The sequence below is a fragment of the Magallana gigas genome, chromosome 6 (genome assembly GCF_963853765.1).
Source record: "Magallana gigas chromosome 6, xbMagGiga1.1, whole genome shotgun sequence".
In the NCBI taxonomy this organism is placed as follows: Eukaryota; Metazoa; Mollusca; class Bivalvia; order Ostreida; family Ostreidae; genus Magallana; species Magallana gigas.
Window position 1 is genome coordinate 806,132 of NC_088858.1, and position 16,335 is coordinate 822,466.

Genomic DNA, 16,335 nt, shown 5'->3' on the forward strand with positions numbered 1-16,335 from the left:
CAACTTAGTATGAAATTGTTTATTCGCATATGCAAAGAATTTATTGTCTTATACATATCTGATAGCATAAATATGTTTATCCAATACACATCCACTAGGTGTGAATAACTTTGGCGGAATGCGACACATCTCGTGGAATGCGATACATCTCGTGGAATCACGCCTTGATGGTTTTGTAGAATCAGCTTGGACTACAATTAATTAGAACCATGACACTCCGACTAATATGTGATCAGTACAAACAACGAATCGGCAGTAATAGTTTATACGATGAATATGGAAGTTCTAATACATACATGCAGTAAGGGGTAGCAATGCAGTAACAGTTCACAGTTCATTTATGACGTCACGCATCTTTGACAACATCACTGGAACCTTATCTTTGACATGCTATTGTCACCGATATCAAATGGGCTTGATGAAACTGGCCAATACTAGATGTCAAGTAGCAACGATGTCCCCGTGGTTGTCATAGGGCCGGATAGAGGGAATCACCACCAATAGGATGATTGTTGAAAACAATGTACCGAAGATAAACAGCCAGAACAGACACCTGTCGATCACCTCAGCGGCCTCCATCCAGCGCTTACAAACTAGGTCACTCCTCTCCTTCTCCTCCTCCTTGTCCACCAACATCTGAAGCCGCGCCAGGATCTCCCTGGTCACCCATGAGTCGTTACACACCCCCACCTCCCCCTGCACGTGTTCCGTACTGTTGCCATGCATCTCGCATTTCTGTTTTGTGCTGTTGTTTTCATAATCTATTAGAGCACACCCCGAGTCGTTGGAGAAGGTCGTGTGCATCTGATAATACTTTTCCTTTCCGTGCCTATCGTCCACGGTTCCACAGTCTGCCGTCGTAACGTACGCCAGTTTCATACAATTGATTTTAGCACAAACTATGATTAATTTGCGTAACCACCTGGGTAGATCCACCTCTTTGAATCCCCGTAAATTGATGTTTGACGTCACGACGGCCATGATGACGGAAAATGACGTCAGAGCCATAACTGTGGTAAGATATATACCTGTCGAAAGTTGAATTAATAAAAAATTTATAATGTATTTTAAATTTTCTAACGTAAATATACACAAGCTTGGATCATGCATAAACATATCACGATATGTACATTCACCGCTCAGAGATCCTCTCCATGTAAACGGCTGTGGCATTGACAAATGAAGAAAAAGATAATTCGCATGATTTAACAATGTGGTTGTAAGCGATTGATAACAGATCAGAATGAATCAGAAATTCTACAGTAACACGGACAAGTATAAAACTATTTGATTAATTAAACGCCCATAAAACAATTGCCTCGCAAATTCAAAACCAAGATGGATGGACGAACTGTTCGTGCTAGATGGATGGTAGTTTGCAATAACAGTAGCTGACGTTACAATCAATCTGTGGGCCGGCAGCCAATCTGGCAGACCAGATCTAAGATCAGAGGATGCCTCCAGCTCAAAGACAATATGTAATTATTTGTGTCAAAATATTTGGTTTGGAGCACCGAGCGCACACAGCTCGAAATTATAAAGATATTATCAGGATACTCCGCGAAAGAAAGTCTCCGCTAAACCTATACATACTCATTTGAGTAACCAAAATTATTTTGCGGTATATATTTTATAAATGCTTTTTAAAAAGTTGTTGTCCCTAATGAGTACATAAAGTGCAAAAACCTTTTTATTCTGAATTTAAAAAAAAAATAGATGGATTAATATGGCAATAAGCACTAATTTTAAAAGAAAAAATATAATTAATTTGAATAACCAATCAACTGTTTTCATATATCTAAAGGGAAAACATTTTAATGTTTACAGGATGCGATATGTTTATTACATTGTAGATGTGCGATTTTACTTTACTAATGAATAAGAAGGAGTTAAGAATTTTAATAGCAGGCTTTTTATAACACCCCTGTAAAGCAGTCGTACCTATGAGCGGAACAAAGTTGGAAGTGGCGGGCATGTTCTCTGCTATGAGGAGCATGAAGACAGAGAAGGCCAGCAGCACGGTCAGTCCCAGGGACACCTTCTCCCCGCTCTCGGGGCGGATCCAGAACCCCACCATCGTCAGAATGGACAGCATCACACACGGGATGATCACGTTGTACGTGTAATACAGCGTGCGTCGCTTCAGGTGAATCCAAAACGTCACATCCGGGAACATCTCCGAGCAGCATGGGTACCGGATGTTGTGACGTATGGATTTAACACTGAGAAGTTCCCACTCCCCGTTACGTACAAAGTTCGTGAGATCCACCCCTTTTGTCGTGTTGAAGACATCGACTTGAGACCCGTCGTAGGCCCAGCTGCCAAACTTCATCTTACAGAGCTGGTCATCGAACGGATAGTATGTGATGTCAATCTCACACGTGCTGCGGAACTTGACGATGGGCGGCCAAAACACCGTGCCGTCATAGGAGACCATGGCCAGCGCCTCCATGTACCCCCCGGTGTAATCCTCGGCGCTGAAAAACACAGGGGTTAATTATTATACATTTCAATTTATGCCACGCAAGAAGCAAGTACTTCTATTGGTTTTAACCTTTAGCACTTAAATTTATCAACATAGTAATCTGATTTTGCAACAAAGTTAAAAAGCAGTAATAGTTTTCGGATAAACCTAGATAAAATATAGAGGGTATCTTTTTTTTTATAAAAAAAATTCAAGAAATACATACGATATCTATAAATCATGTACGTGTCAGCCTTTGGAGGAAATCCTTGAAAATTTCAATTTTAACTGCTTTGCATAAATATTGCTTGATCTCAGGGTATGCTCACAAGAGTACGGCATCGAGCAACCAGATGTTGTTACATGGAATCCCTGACACTCATTGAGTGTACTCACCTGTTGTAGAGTACGATCTCATGTAGCCAGAAATTGTTACATGTATAGGGAATTCCCGATACTCATTGAGTGTACTCACCTGTTGTAGAGTACGATCTCAGGTAGCTAGATGTTGTTACAAAGGATCATCAGGACTGCTATTTGGAATCAATGACACTCACTGAGTGTACTCACCTGTTGTAGAGTACGATCTCATGTAGCCAGATGTTACATGGAATACGATCTCAGGTAGCTAGATGTTGTTACATAGGATCATTAGGACTGTTATTTGGAATCGATGACACTCATTGAGTGTACTCACCTGTTGTAGAGTACGATCTCAGGTAGCTAGATGTTGTTACATAGCATCATCAGGACTGTTATTTGGAATCATTGACACTCACTGAGTGTACTCACCTGTTGTAGAGTACGATCTCAGGTAGCTAGATGTTGTTACATAGGATCATTAGGACTGTTATTTGGAATCGATGACACTCACTGAGTGTACTCACCTGTTGTAGAGGACAATGTCGGGTAGCCAGATGTTGTTACACGGGATCCTCAGGACGGTCAGATTGTTGTAGTGGGCGGGGTCCCAGCCAAGCTTCTCGTCCTTCCAGCTCTTCAAGATAGAGGAGAACCATCAGTATTCTCTCTCTCTCTCTCTCTCTCTCTCTCTCTCTCTCTCTCTCTCTCTCTCTCTCTCTCTCTCTCAATGCTTTTTATAATCTGTCAGTCACTGTAAGTAGCTTATTGCATTGTTTTTGTGAAATGTTTGTATGTGTGTCTTGTTCATTTTATAAAATGATTTCGTTACCTGATCCAACCAAATATTGGTAGTAAGCACTTGATTTTTTTCCTCCTGGAAAGAAAAAGATAACATAGAGCAGAGTAATTAAGCACAAACTCCAGTGTCCATTATTAAGGTTTTTTAGTGATTAAAACGTATGCATGATGTTTATTATTAGATGGGCATATACATGTAGTTCTGTTAACTATAGTAGCATATATAAGCTGTGCATGATGACTTTAGTCCATATCATTTAAGTTAATATAACTAATTTCTATCCTAACATCTAAATTGCATCCACTTTACATTTGTATATCTTCTTCCTAGCATGTTGTGGAAACATGTTTGCATTAAATACATATCCGGCCGGGGTAATGTGTATCCATAAAGATGTCAGATTTAAAGCCACAAGCCCAAAATATTCCTGGCTATATCAGACAGATATATGGTAACTGAAGCATTAACAGCTGCAATGAAGTTACTCTGGTATACTTTAACCAAATCAAAATAGTAAACGATATACGGAAACAAAGATATCTATATCTGATGTGTCCAGAAATGGAGAAGCCATTTTGAGTAATGTAAACTAGATGAACCCATTAAGATGAGAGTCCATTTGCTTTAACCGAATCAACAAAAGATGTATAGAAACGGGTCACGATCAACGTATTCTCAGCTGGATATGTCATACATATTGTGAAAAGTCCCACCTTTTTACTTCTTTCAGTCGCATGGTTTTGCCTTTTATATCGTTTTTCGTGCACTGAACTTTTTCTTCGTATAAAATTAATTTCTATCATATTTGTCACGTGATGGGAACACGAAGTCTTGTTTCACCGGAAGTAACAGGAAAACCTATCAAATACCCTCATCTGACTTTCACAAGCACAAAGTCGAATTGAATTTGTAAGCACAGTAAACTTGAATGATAAAAATGTATAATAGTTTTTGAAATGGAATGGAGATTAATTATTCCGGCTCCCGCTCTCTGTCTATTAAATAAAATTCTGATCCGATCGGGCTCGAGATTAACTAGACGAAGCACGTGTTATATATTAACGTAGAATTTGAGACGACTTTCACTGCTTTTATGAAAAGATATACAGGAAGTCGATCATGATTCATTGTTCCAAAAGTGCAAATGTTTTACGTATCTCAAACCTCACAGAGTGTCGTTATTGTTATTTGTAGCCAACAAGCTTCTTGTATAGAGGCGAGTTGTACTGGTGAGTATTGGGTCGTGTTTCTATAATAAGTCTGTACTGACCACATCAAAGATCTGGGTGAGGGAGATACTGATGTTGACATTGACAGGGTGGGAGGCGTTATAGACCGGCCGTGTGTTCCTATCGTAGTTACGTAACAGCTCCTTGTACAACCTCTGCTCGTCCGTCAGCCGGACCCGGGGGTCGTCCGTACCCACCGCATCAGCTGTAAAAAAACAAGTGTCTGTTACAGGTACAGGTGTAAAAACTAAGTGTCTGGTACGGATACATGTCTAAAAACTATGCATGTCTAAAACTAGGTGTCTGTTAGAGACACATGCCTAAACCTACACGTCTAAAACTAGGTATTGAATACAGATAAACGTCTAAAACTAGGTGTCAGTTAGATATAAAAGCCTTAAACTACACATGTTCAAAACTAGGTGTCTAAAACATGTACATCTCTCAAACTCTGTGTAACCTTCAGATACAAGTCTAAAGCTTTGTGTCTAGTACAGGTACTTGTCTAAAGTTACAGGTATCTATCTATCTATCTATCTATCTATCTATCTATCTATCTATCTATCTATCTATCTATCTATTCATTACAGGTACATGTCTAAAGCTATGTGTCTATTACAGTTACACGTCTAAAGTTACATTTATGTACATGTCTAAATATATTTGTTTTGTCATGGACTAGAATGTCTCGACGTCATTGGATGAATCGCGTCACGTGGTTGCCTCATAAATTTCTTTACAGGGCAAGCGTCAAAATTTAAACGGCAACATGGCGGACGTAACGTTATTTGAGCTCCGCCTCGCCTTCTATGAACTATAATATATATGCATATTTCAGGTACATGTCTAAAGCTATGTGTCTGTTACAGGTATATGTCTAAATATAAGTGTCTATTACAGGTAGATGTCCAAAAACTACGTATATATTTCAGGTCAATGCCCAAAACTACGTGTCTATTACATGTACATATTTAATTGTAAAACTGCACACCTTACTGTAAATACGGCGAGTATTTTAGACCTACATGTACCTTGCAATAATCAATGCCAATCAATGGTACGTTCATTAGCTGACTCTCATTAATTGAAACATCAAAAGTAACCGCAATATCCTTCATGATAAGTATTGTTTTTTACTCTAGTGTCCAAAGCTCAATTAAGATGTAGCCATTTCTGAGTGAGGTTTATCAAGAGCCAAAGTTTTACATCTTCACAAACAAATCATCTTATCATATGAAGCCTCTGGAGCAAGCAAACTAAGGCACATGTTTTCTAATTAGTAATTAAAACTATTAAAAAAATATACAACTGTTTTTCTATTCATTTTTTTTTTCGAAAGAAATTGAAGATAAAAGCAATCTAATTATAGGTGCCTGTCTGCCCGATAGATGGATTGTTATATTTCACGATCACGTAGACGAAATTTTACATAAAAACATCACGTGATAGTTTACATATCGTTTTGGTATCTTACACATGACGATGTATATCAACCCTTGATAAAACAGATACTGTCTACCAGTACCACTGGAGTCAAAGGCATGCCCCTTTATAGTGGCATAGAGTTACATACAGAATGGTTTAAATCTCGGACGAAGTATACGCATGTATCTTTAGATCTGAAGGTACCGGTATATATGGTACTTGCTTAGTAAGTAAACAGTTACATATAGACAGATAACTTAATATATATGTAAGACAAGATAGTCCGCTTCCACCGACACTAAAAGTCACCAAAATTTTCAAATCACTCAACTCAGTCCACAACTCAAATCCTTACAAGAAAAGTGCATACATTTGAGGTAAAAACTCAGACTTGAGGATGAGTATTGACTTGGGGAAAAGTTAATGACGGTTGGACCTGATTAAAATGCAAACTGAAGGTAAAGTTCCGGAAAAGGTACTAAACTATTTCCAGTAAAGTTTTTATATAATTGATTTCTAACATTTCTATGAGTAAAAATGAAGTGGAGAATTTCATTTTCAGCTACACACGAATCTTAATGCTTACGTGAGGGTCTACCCATCTCATTTAATGAAATAATAACCGCCAAGAGATTGACGAATATTGCAAGTGCAGCGATGAACCAAAAAATCTGTTCAATTATTTTGACATTGATAGCGACTTCTGAAGAAACCGAATGCCCTTGAAACTGTGCATATTGAATAACACTGGAACAGAGATCTATTTCTCTCTCTAAATGGTCCCTCACCCCACACGCAAAGCACTTTTTGTGCTTTTAGTGCCACATTCCGAGCTCTTTGTGTGAATTTTGGCTCTGCTATTTCTTCTCGTTTTATTTGTAAAACCTTTTGCCAAAGATAATCTAAATAACTAAATAAATAAATGAATGAATTGGTAAGTGATTACTTAAGTAAAGGTGTGTTTTCAAAACCATTGTATGATGCAATCACAATAAAGAACGGATATCTAGGATCGCCTCCGTTACTCTCTCTCTCTCTCTCTCTCTCTCTCTCTCTCTCTCTCTCTCTCTCTCTATATATATATATATATAAATGGAAATATAACAATGGTTAAAAATATGTTCTATAGAAAAAACATAGGAATTTTAAACGTTTTTTGCTAAATGATGAACAATTTTACAACATTCAAGAACAAAGAACCGAAGAAGATTTCGGTATTGTAGTAATTTTTGGGGTTGCATTGTAGTTTGAAATAAAATTCTTAAAAGGTTATGTTGTGTTATCTGTTTCTGAAAACACTCCCATAAAAAATCAAACAAACCTTACCTGATCTGACCAGAAATCCCAAGATGCAACAAAATGCACTGATTAACACAATCCGTGACGTCATCTTCGCAAGACATTCGGAAAGACCATGAGGAGTCTGAAACAGGTGAAAATTACACAGGTGTAAGTTATGCAGGTATTAAAGGTTGATTGGTTTCTGTGGACAGTGTAGAGAGTACTGAGCACACCTTGACACCGACAAATGTTCCAATCAGGTATCATGTCAAGGATGAGCCGAAACTTTTAGGTTTTTTACGCATCATTGAAATCATCCTATCTTAAAAGTATCAGCTTTCATTAAAGAGAGACGCCAAATTGTGCGTGATTTGTGAGGCGCACATTAAGTCCAGGTGACACTTCGGACCTGAGGGGTTGATGCTGTATTTTGACGGTAAATACACAGAGTTTGCTTTAGAGTGTTACAGTCACGAACATGCAGAAAGGTATGTGTAAAAAGGACATCATGTTGTATTCCTAACATGTTGTTTAAACAAAAGATAAGACAAATTATCATGATAAAAACTTTTTTTATGTATTTGGGTGGTCTTTGGAAGTATCCTAAGACTTGTAATCATTGCACGTGCTATTTTCATATCAAATGTAAAGTATGGATTTGGTTTGAATCTCTCTCTCTCTCTCTCTCTCTCTCTCTCTCTCAATTATGCTAAACATTAAACTACGTTTTAAGATGTGTACTTTTTTTCCACAACATATATATATATACGAGTTTCGAAATCGGAATTTGTTACCTTATTTTACTTAAGGTATATATGTATTTTTACTTATTGATAACAATCAGTAAATCTTAAGCTCATTTTTTTTCTTTCAAACGTAAAGTGAACAAACAATCTTAGACGATTATTGTATTGGTTCTTCGTCATTGTTTATCTTCAATTCTGTTTTAAAGAGTGTTTAACAAAACGTTCAAGTGATAAGATACATTAAAAACTGAATGCCTTGATCTGTTAAAAGGAGTTATTATGGAGAAAGTTAATATACTGAAAACAAGACTATCCTGGTACCAACCGCATGGGCGTGCGCCGTCCCTGTGATAGCAGATTGAAAAAACAGCCTTGTTTACAAAAACAACATCATTTGTGAGTTTTTCCTAATTTTAGAGCAAAATCCAAACAGTCCTACTTCTATTTTGTTAAAACTCTTCTTTGAAAATTTGCATATTTGGCCCCACCTGAGGTGCCCCCGGGGTGGTAGAGCCACGAATTTTACAATTTAGATACCTCTTACCATAGAGATGCCTCATTGTAGTTTAAGAAAACGAGAATTACCATTCACAAGATCAGTTAAGTTACAGTCTAACACTATTAAAGCTGTAGGTTTATGGTAAGGGTAAAAACGGTTGTGCTGAATAAAGTATTTTTCATTTCTTGTTTTCAAATGGCAAAGAAAACTAATATAGTTTAGCATAAAACTCTCACGAAGCATCGGAACAAGTAGATTTGATGTAAAGGTGTTTATAGATTACTTTCTCTAGTCATCAAGAAATTTGAATTTTATAGTTTTATCTTTGGTGGCTAAATATATATAAAAAACTTAGAGTTTAAGAAGCTCAAAACGTCTCCGTTACTTACTATAGAAACGGATATCCTTAGATACCTTTTTAATTTATTACTCTGTTTTCAACATCAATGGTATAAATAAATGTAACTTGAATATAAAAAAAAATCGGTGACTGCTTTACGGGACAGGGGTTTATCTATAAAAAAGCATGTTCAAAGAATCGACCAAAGTTTGTTACATAACAATGTCATGATGTAGACAAACAGGTAACTTGAACATTTTTCAATCAAATATATTGCATTTAGGCGTTATTTATACGTCTTGTGATTTTAACGTGAAAAAGGGAGCCTTTCATTTGACTTTCATAGAGATGGAGGCAATATGTATGGTGACATCTGTGATATTTGCACATAACTGAGGAATCAAATAAACTAATTAACTTAATTTCCGCAAGGTTAACGGTGAAATCAGCATATTAACGCCCTGATATGCATGTCTCAAAACTATTGAGATTACAGTAATAACAAGAAACATATTGAGTTGCTAGAGTGTCTTTCTTAGGAAAGTTTGAAATAAGCAAATATGACGATTGATCAAAATCAATAATCATTGATCAAAATCTATAAATGGTCTTTGCAAACGCATCAAAAGCAATTATTTACCGAGTTAAAATATAAAGAAATAACGACTTATTAGAGACGGTACACATGCAGGTTTTTTTTTTATTATAACATTTGTAAAGCGTCCTTGATACATCTTCGCGTGCATACTATTTTATTTTCTTTGTCCGTGAATGTCACATACGAAATAAAACATTACATAGCAAAACATAATCTATAATCTTGTCTTTCAAGAAAACTATGCTTTAGCGTTTTTTCGGTGTATATTCTTGTAGTAAACTGGATTCTATGCATTTGGTTTCCGTTTCAAAAACTTAACATATCTTATACAAACTGAGACTAAATTCGTTAGTCTAATGTCAAATGATAGAGATAAATTTTACCTGTTGAAACTTCTCTCAAACGTCACTCCTTGAGGGTAAGCTTATTCAACACAAATTGTTTAATGCGGACATGATATTGAGGACATTTCAGGAATATTTGATCGGATAATCCAATTCGCTTTTGTAAGATTTTTTTTCATCAAGATTTACCACGTGAGTGTGATCTTTTTTTTCAATGAATGCAGCATTTGCATTGATAAGCTGTCATATTAACCTACTTAATAATTAATTGAATTGAACTCGTGTCCATCACTTTAATTAAAAAAAACCATGACTTTGTAAAATTGGATTTATTAAAGATGAAACGATAAGACGAAACAGATGCGCATTTTCTTTATTTCTAGACACTTAAGACGCAGGCCGAACAAAGGAGCAAGGTTCAATTTTTCAAACAAATAACTTTAATAAGTTTCTTTGTGGCATTCAAAGCAAAAGTGCGTGTATAGGGTCACAGCACTCGGCTCATGGGGCTGGATTTCAAAAACGAGAAAAAACGTGTTCACGTGAAGAGAGCCGTATCCAAAACTTCAATACAGAATTAATGAAGAGAGAAAAGATAAAATTAAAAATAGTTAAATGCAACCCATAAACAATATAAACGGTGCTAATTACAACAAGTAGGAACTAATCGTTACTTGTACTGTTAAACACGACCCACAAAACACATAAAAACCACAGAAACTTAGAAAATCAACAAAGAAATAACAATGGGAATACAATGATAGAAATCATTCAAAAGAAGGAAGCAACAACATTAAAACTAACTTACACAGCGAAGTTTCTGCAAACTTTTAAAAAATACTATATCAAAGATGGAACGTTTTTTTTCCTTACGCTAGAGAAACCGAAAGAACCGGTAACCAACGGATCTTAAACCATTTTGTTAATGGAAAGTATCGTCACCAAGAAAAAGAAAAACACTAGCATATATCTTCTGTTAAAAATAATCATAGAGACTAAAAGCACTCAACGAACACGCTACAAGATTCAGATCAGATATTGTAAAGTTTGGGCTTTGGTTTACCTTTGTTAAGTTCAGACAGGCATGAAACTTGTGTACCCAAAGTACAGAGCTCTTAATATTTTATTTCTGTTCAAATGTACAAGTACATGAAAATGCTTGGTTAATAAATTCCATTTGAATCTCTACCTATCTGCAAAATTAGCGGCAGTCTTAATGTACTAAAAAGTACTAGAACTGATGGAGAAGGGTTATGATGTACAAATAAAACAACTTAACGTACATTTTCTATACTTTACAATTATTGTACCAGGCCTACTTACTAGAAACGATTTTTTTTTATGAATATTTAAATAAACAATTGTTATTCGATACTAACATGTTTTAAAAGTCAGACATGACTAACTTGACTGCGCGATGATTAGTACCTGTATATCTTACCTGTAAGGTGGGTCTGGGCAATGAGGGGACACAGTCATACATGCTGAATGGGACACTAAACAATGCCTTACGTAAATGCGGGTCGCGGTCAGCAGTGCGTGTCAGAGTCGGATCGAGATACTGATCTGTACAGACGATTGGGTGATTAGCCATTCAGATGTTTTATTTACGTCTAAAAAAACATACGTAAGGAAGGCAGAACGAGAAGCATTCAACGATAATTACAGAACCTTTAGGATTTAAATCTCCGCTAAATGGTTTATAAAAAATGTCCATAATTGCACTGTTAGCTGTAATTAAACTGTTATCAGTTTTTGCGATAGGGCACGACAAGCTAGATTTTCTCAGCTAGAAACTAATTCAATTGGCAAATAAGTTTACAAAAAAAAGTTCTAGCATAAATGAATAGACTGTTTATTTTCTTACTGAGCTAAAAGACTGGACACAAGAAGGAGGGAACCGAATGACAAAAAGAAATTAAAAAGAGGCAGGCTATATGACGGTAACAGCAGATATCGAACTGGTTTAGGATATAGGAAGTGAAGTGGAGAGATTAGGAAAATAATGATAGGACAGTGGTTCAGGATAAATGTAGGAAGTGGTAACGGATAAAGGACTGCTGTTCATTTTAAAGGACGGTAGCTGAGGATAAGGGTTAGGTATATAAGACAAATTTAGGATACAGGAAGTGGTTAAGGATACATGAAGTGGATAAGGATACAGGAAGTGGTCAAGGATACAGAAAGTGGTAAAGGATACAGGAAGTGAATAAGGATACAGGAAGTGGTTGATGATATAGGACGGTACCATCAGGAAATGTAGGTAGGAAAACTAGATGTTCGCAACAAGCGCTGAATAGAACGTGGCTTAATCTTGGCGTATGACAAGAGCCGGGACATATTTACACGTACTGTAGGGTTTCATGATATCTATGATGTTTACATGGTACAGAATGACATTACATTGCTCGGTATTGAGCTGAGGTTAACACCCCTCGATCCCTCTCTCTCTCTCTCTCTCTCTCTCTCTCTCTCTCTCTCTCTCAGAATCAGCATGAAGAATTGGAACAGTTGTCTGCCGGTGAATGCAAAATTGATCAAAGAGTGACTAAATAGACTTATACCTATAATCATGTTATAAAGAAATTAATAAACTATCACAAGAAATAGATTAACCATTCCATGGTCCCGACCGTCCAGTCTCCGATGACATTTCTTTAGCATTAAAATATCAAGGTAAAACCTTAGTTTTTTTCAATAAGGCGGCAGGTAACTTTGCTGGTGCAGTCAAAGTAGAAATTACCAAAACAGAGAAATGACAATAAGGTATTTAAAAATAAACCTAATTTAGTTATTTTTATCTAAATCTTAGGGTTTTGTGGGTTTAACATTTTGAGATGACAAGATTTCATAAGGACAAGAGGTTATAATGAAATGAAAAATTTGTGTACTAAACACTGGTCAAGTGGAAAGATAAATCTAGAACTATAGCCCTCGACCCCCGCCCTCGGTGCATCGTGACCAGTTAGACAGGACGTGTCTCGGGTCACCGTCTGGGGTTTAAATGAACCAGATTTCATGTTTAAACATAATACAGTTGATTAGGTTCTGTAATTCCGCCGTAACGGTTTGACGGTCAGTGAGATTACCGGAAGTCATCGGAATCAGGTCACGAGTCTAACAATCACTAGGTTCTTGTGTTGTACCCGTTATTTCGTAAATGTTTCAATTATGATTAAAAAAAATTTATTGTTCCTTACAAGTAAAAAAAAAAGTGAAATTGACTTTTTAACTGCTCATAAGATCAGATCCGTCAATAAATGCCATAAATCGAGCTTGGATTTAATTTGGATGTCACGTGTTACTGTTACCAACATAACCGTATCAATGTTGGAACCAATAGTTTTCTCTAACCTTACACGAATTTGTCTGTAATCTTATTTTGTTCAGTATCACTAATTAAGATGTTTCAAATTTTAATTCAGAAGGGTACAGTGGCATATACAAAGTATACTCATAACATACACATGTCACTATAATAAAATATTTACTTACTTACTTACTTACTTACTTACTTACAAAGTCGTTTTTTTTTTTGCATTTAGCCTACGTAAACTTGTTGTACTCGTATGATGAGTAGTTCTTAAATAAGCTGTATTATTATTGGTCTTTCATTGAATCTTTTTTTTGTTTGGTTATAATTAACAAGTCGCTCGCAGAAACCTCAGCTCTCTCTCTCTCTCTCTCTCTCTCTCTCTCTCTCTCTCTCTCTCTCTCTCTCAGAAAATTTAATTGAAAATTTCCTTACCAGAGATCTAAATACAATTGTTGCATTTTTCTATATTTTGTAAATAACTCTAACAAACGCTAGACGATCGGCAAACTGTTAAAACGTATATTGCAACAAAAAACAGGCTGAACATTAATTAAGAATAGTATGCATTCTTTGGTAATGTTATAAAATCGGCAGAAAATTTGTCGAAACATCTGTATATGCATTTTTTGTAAGATATCAAAATCAACAGAAATGTCGTCAGATCATCCGTAAGCTGTGTGGGGGGGGGGGGGGGGGGGGTTGTCGTGTGACTAACGTGGTCACTGTACAGAAATAGTCCGTCTGTTTAATGTACAAAATATAAAGAAATAACGACTTATAAGAGACGGTACACATGTAGTATGCTTTAATTATTATTACATGAAGGGCGTCCTTGATACATCTTCGCGCGCATACTATTTGAATTTCTTTGTCCGTTAATGTCACATACGAAATATAACATTACATAGCAAAATAATCTTTAATCTTGTCACTCAAGAAACCAATGCTATTGCGTTTTTACTGTGTATATTCTTGTAGTAAACTGGATTCTATGCATTTGATTCCAAAAACTTAAGATATCTTATACAAACTGAAACTAAATTTGTTAGTCTTATGTCATATGTTGGAAAATTTTTACCTGTTGAAACTTCTTTCAAACGTCACTCCTTGAGGGTAAGCTTATTCAACAGAGTGTTTAATGCGGACATGATACTGAGGACATTTCAGGAATATTTGACCGGATAATCCAATTCGCTTTTGTAAGATTTATTTATTAAGATTTACCACGTGAGTGTGATAATTTTTTTTTCAATGAATGCAGCATTTGCATTGATAAGCTGTCATATTAACCTACTTAAGAGTTAATTGAATTGAACTCATGTCCATTGCTTTGCTTTAATAAAAAAACCGATGACTTTGTAAAATTGGATTTATTGAAGATGAAACGATAAGACGAAACAGATGCGCATTTTCTTTATTTCTAGACCCTTAAGACGCAGGCCCAACAAAGGAGCAAGGTTCAATTTTTCAAACAAATAATATTTTAATGTACAAACAGATCGGGCACCTGCCACCAAGAATATCTTTTTTAATCAAGTTTTTAAATTCCATTCCTATTTTGTTTGATTACTAGGTTTGATTTAAATATTCGTTTATACTATCTATGTTCGAGTAAATATTGGTGAACATTTCAATTTTTGCTTTAAATTTGACAAAACGTCAACAGATTTATTTATCCATATCTTGATTTAAGTGAAGAAATTTACTGCAAACAAGAGACTGGGTGGATACAAATAATATCTAAATTATTGAAAAATGCAAACTGAGGAAATAACGATCAAAAGAATGAGGTACAGTGAACGCGTAAAACAGAATTTGAAAACAAACATTATAAAAGTCATAAAACAAATACATAATTCATATGAATGCTTAAATCGCGTCTGGGGCATTCACCAAATGAAATTGCAAAGTCAGTACAAATTTCATTTTTATAAAAGATATAAACTGAATAACTTCTTACCGTTAATTTGGCGCTTCTCTTGATTAAAAGCCTATAGAACGATGGTCCATCGACACAAAACGGCAGACAATCCAATGCATTCTAAGAATTGGCCGATAGCTCAATGAAGACCCAGAATGCCTGAGTTCATTACTGATCGTTAAGGAAAAGTATCATCAGCGCTAATATTATAGGTGATCTAAGCGGACCTGATGGTTCCGGGAGATGCAACAAAGCAGTCAAGTGGAAAAATACTGTCGCTTAAGTCCGGATTAACCGGGAAACAGCTGATCGTTCGGAATGATCCGCTGTAATTCACGTTAGCAGTCAGTAATTATAAATTGCCATCACTCTGAATCCTCGCTCTATACGCCCATCATTTAATCCCTGCTCATCCACAGGCATCACTGTTTCCCTCACTGCAGACAGAGAAAGCGTCATTTGATGAATTAGAATTGTTGTTGTCTTTGATGATACCTGTCCTGACACATAGATTTTTTTACTTCGGGGTTGCGACTTACTGAGTTTGTTAAGTTACTTCCCCTTACTAACTTTATAAATTCCTGCTTAGATTTTCGAAAAACAAAACATGCGTTAGGATCCCCCCAGAGTGGGATTTCGGCATGAATACTGAGGCAGAACGGCCAGTATCTCAAACAAAAGATAACACATGTATTTCTTTCATATCAATTGAAACATGCTGGGGAATGATTGCATCTACCTGTTGTACTTTTGTTTTTTGGTTTTTTTTTCGTTCTTGCTTATAAACACATATATCTCACTTCGTATTGCACGACTGCGGGGGAGGCGGACAAAAATTGAAGGATCCCTAGATAATTTTCTCTAAATGATACCAACAAATGGTAGCATTAAATCAAAACAAAAGCTACCCTTATAACTGGCCGCTAAAAGAGAGCGGACTTTGGTTCAAAAGAATGAATGGCGTAAACAACACACGTTGTTGGTATTTGCCATCAAAACAGTGATATATT

The 16,335-nt window shown here is 36.1% G+C and overlaps 2 protein-coding genes across 9 annotated transcripts in view; one reads left to right on the plus strand and one right to left on the minus strand.

Annotated features, from left to right (window-relative positions):
* On the minus strand, positions 1 to 16,298 carry LOC105322234 (neuronal acetylcholine receptor subunit alpha-9). 5 transcript variants are annotated; one of them, XM_011420954.4, is made up of 7 exons: positions 15,365 to 16,298; positions 7,607 to 7,703; positions 4,897 to 5,060; positions 3,657 to 3,701; positions 3,352 to 3,461; positions 1,942 to 2,477; positions 1 to 1,028 (listed from the first exon to the last, which is right to left on the minus strand). In XM_011420954.4, exons 2-7 carry the CDS (start codon positions 7,668 to 7,670, stop codon positions 442 to 444), a joined length of 1,506 nt encoding a protein of 501 aa, XP_011419256.2. In that variant the 5' UTR covers positions 7,671 to 7,703; positions 15,365 to 16,298; the 3' UTR covers positions 1 to 441. The 5 variants fall into 5 exon arrangements, with proteins under 5 accessions (XP_011419256.2, XP_065942548.1, XP_011419183.3 ...); XM_066086476.1 differs by lacking the exon at positions 15,365 to 16,298 and adding an exon at positions 14,483 to 14,527; XM_011420881.4 differs by lacking the exon at positions 15,365 to 16,298 and adding an exon at positions 11,530 to 11,697.
* LOC105322564 (neuronal acetylcholine receptor subunit alpha-2) overlaps positions 11,840 to 16,335 on the plus strand; it is a 22,433-nt gene continuing 17,937 nt past the window's right edge. For all 4 annotated transcript variants that reach the window (XM_011421403.4, XM_020065015.3, XM_011421481.4 and 1 more), the window contains exon 1: positions 11,840 to 12,351. The gene's annotated coding sequence lies outside the window, so the exon portion shown is untranslated. The remainder of the gene's footprint in view (positions 12,352 to 16,335) is intronic.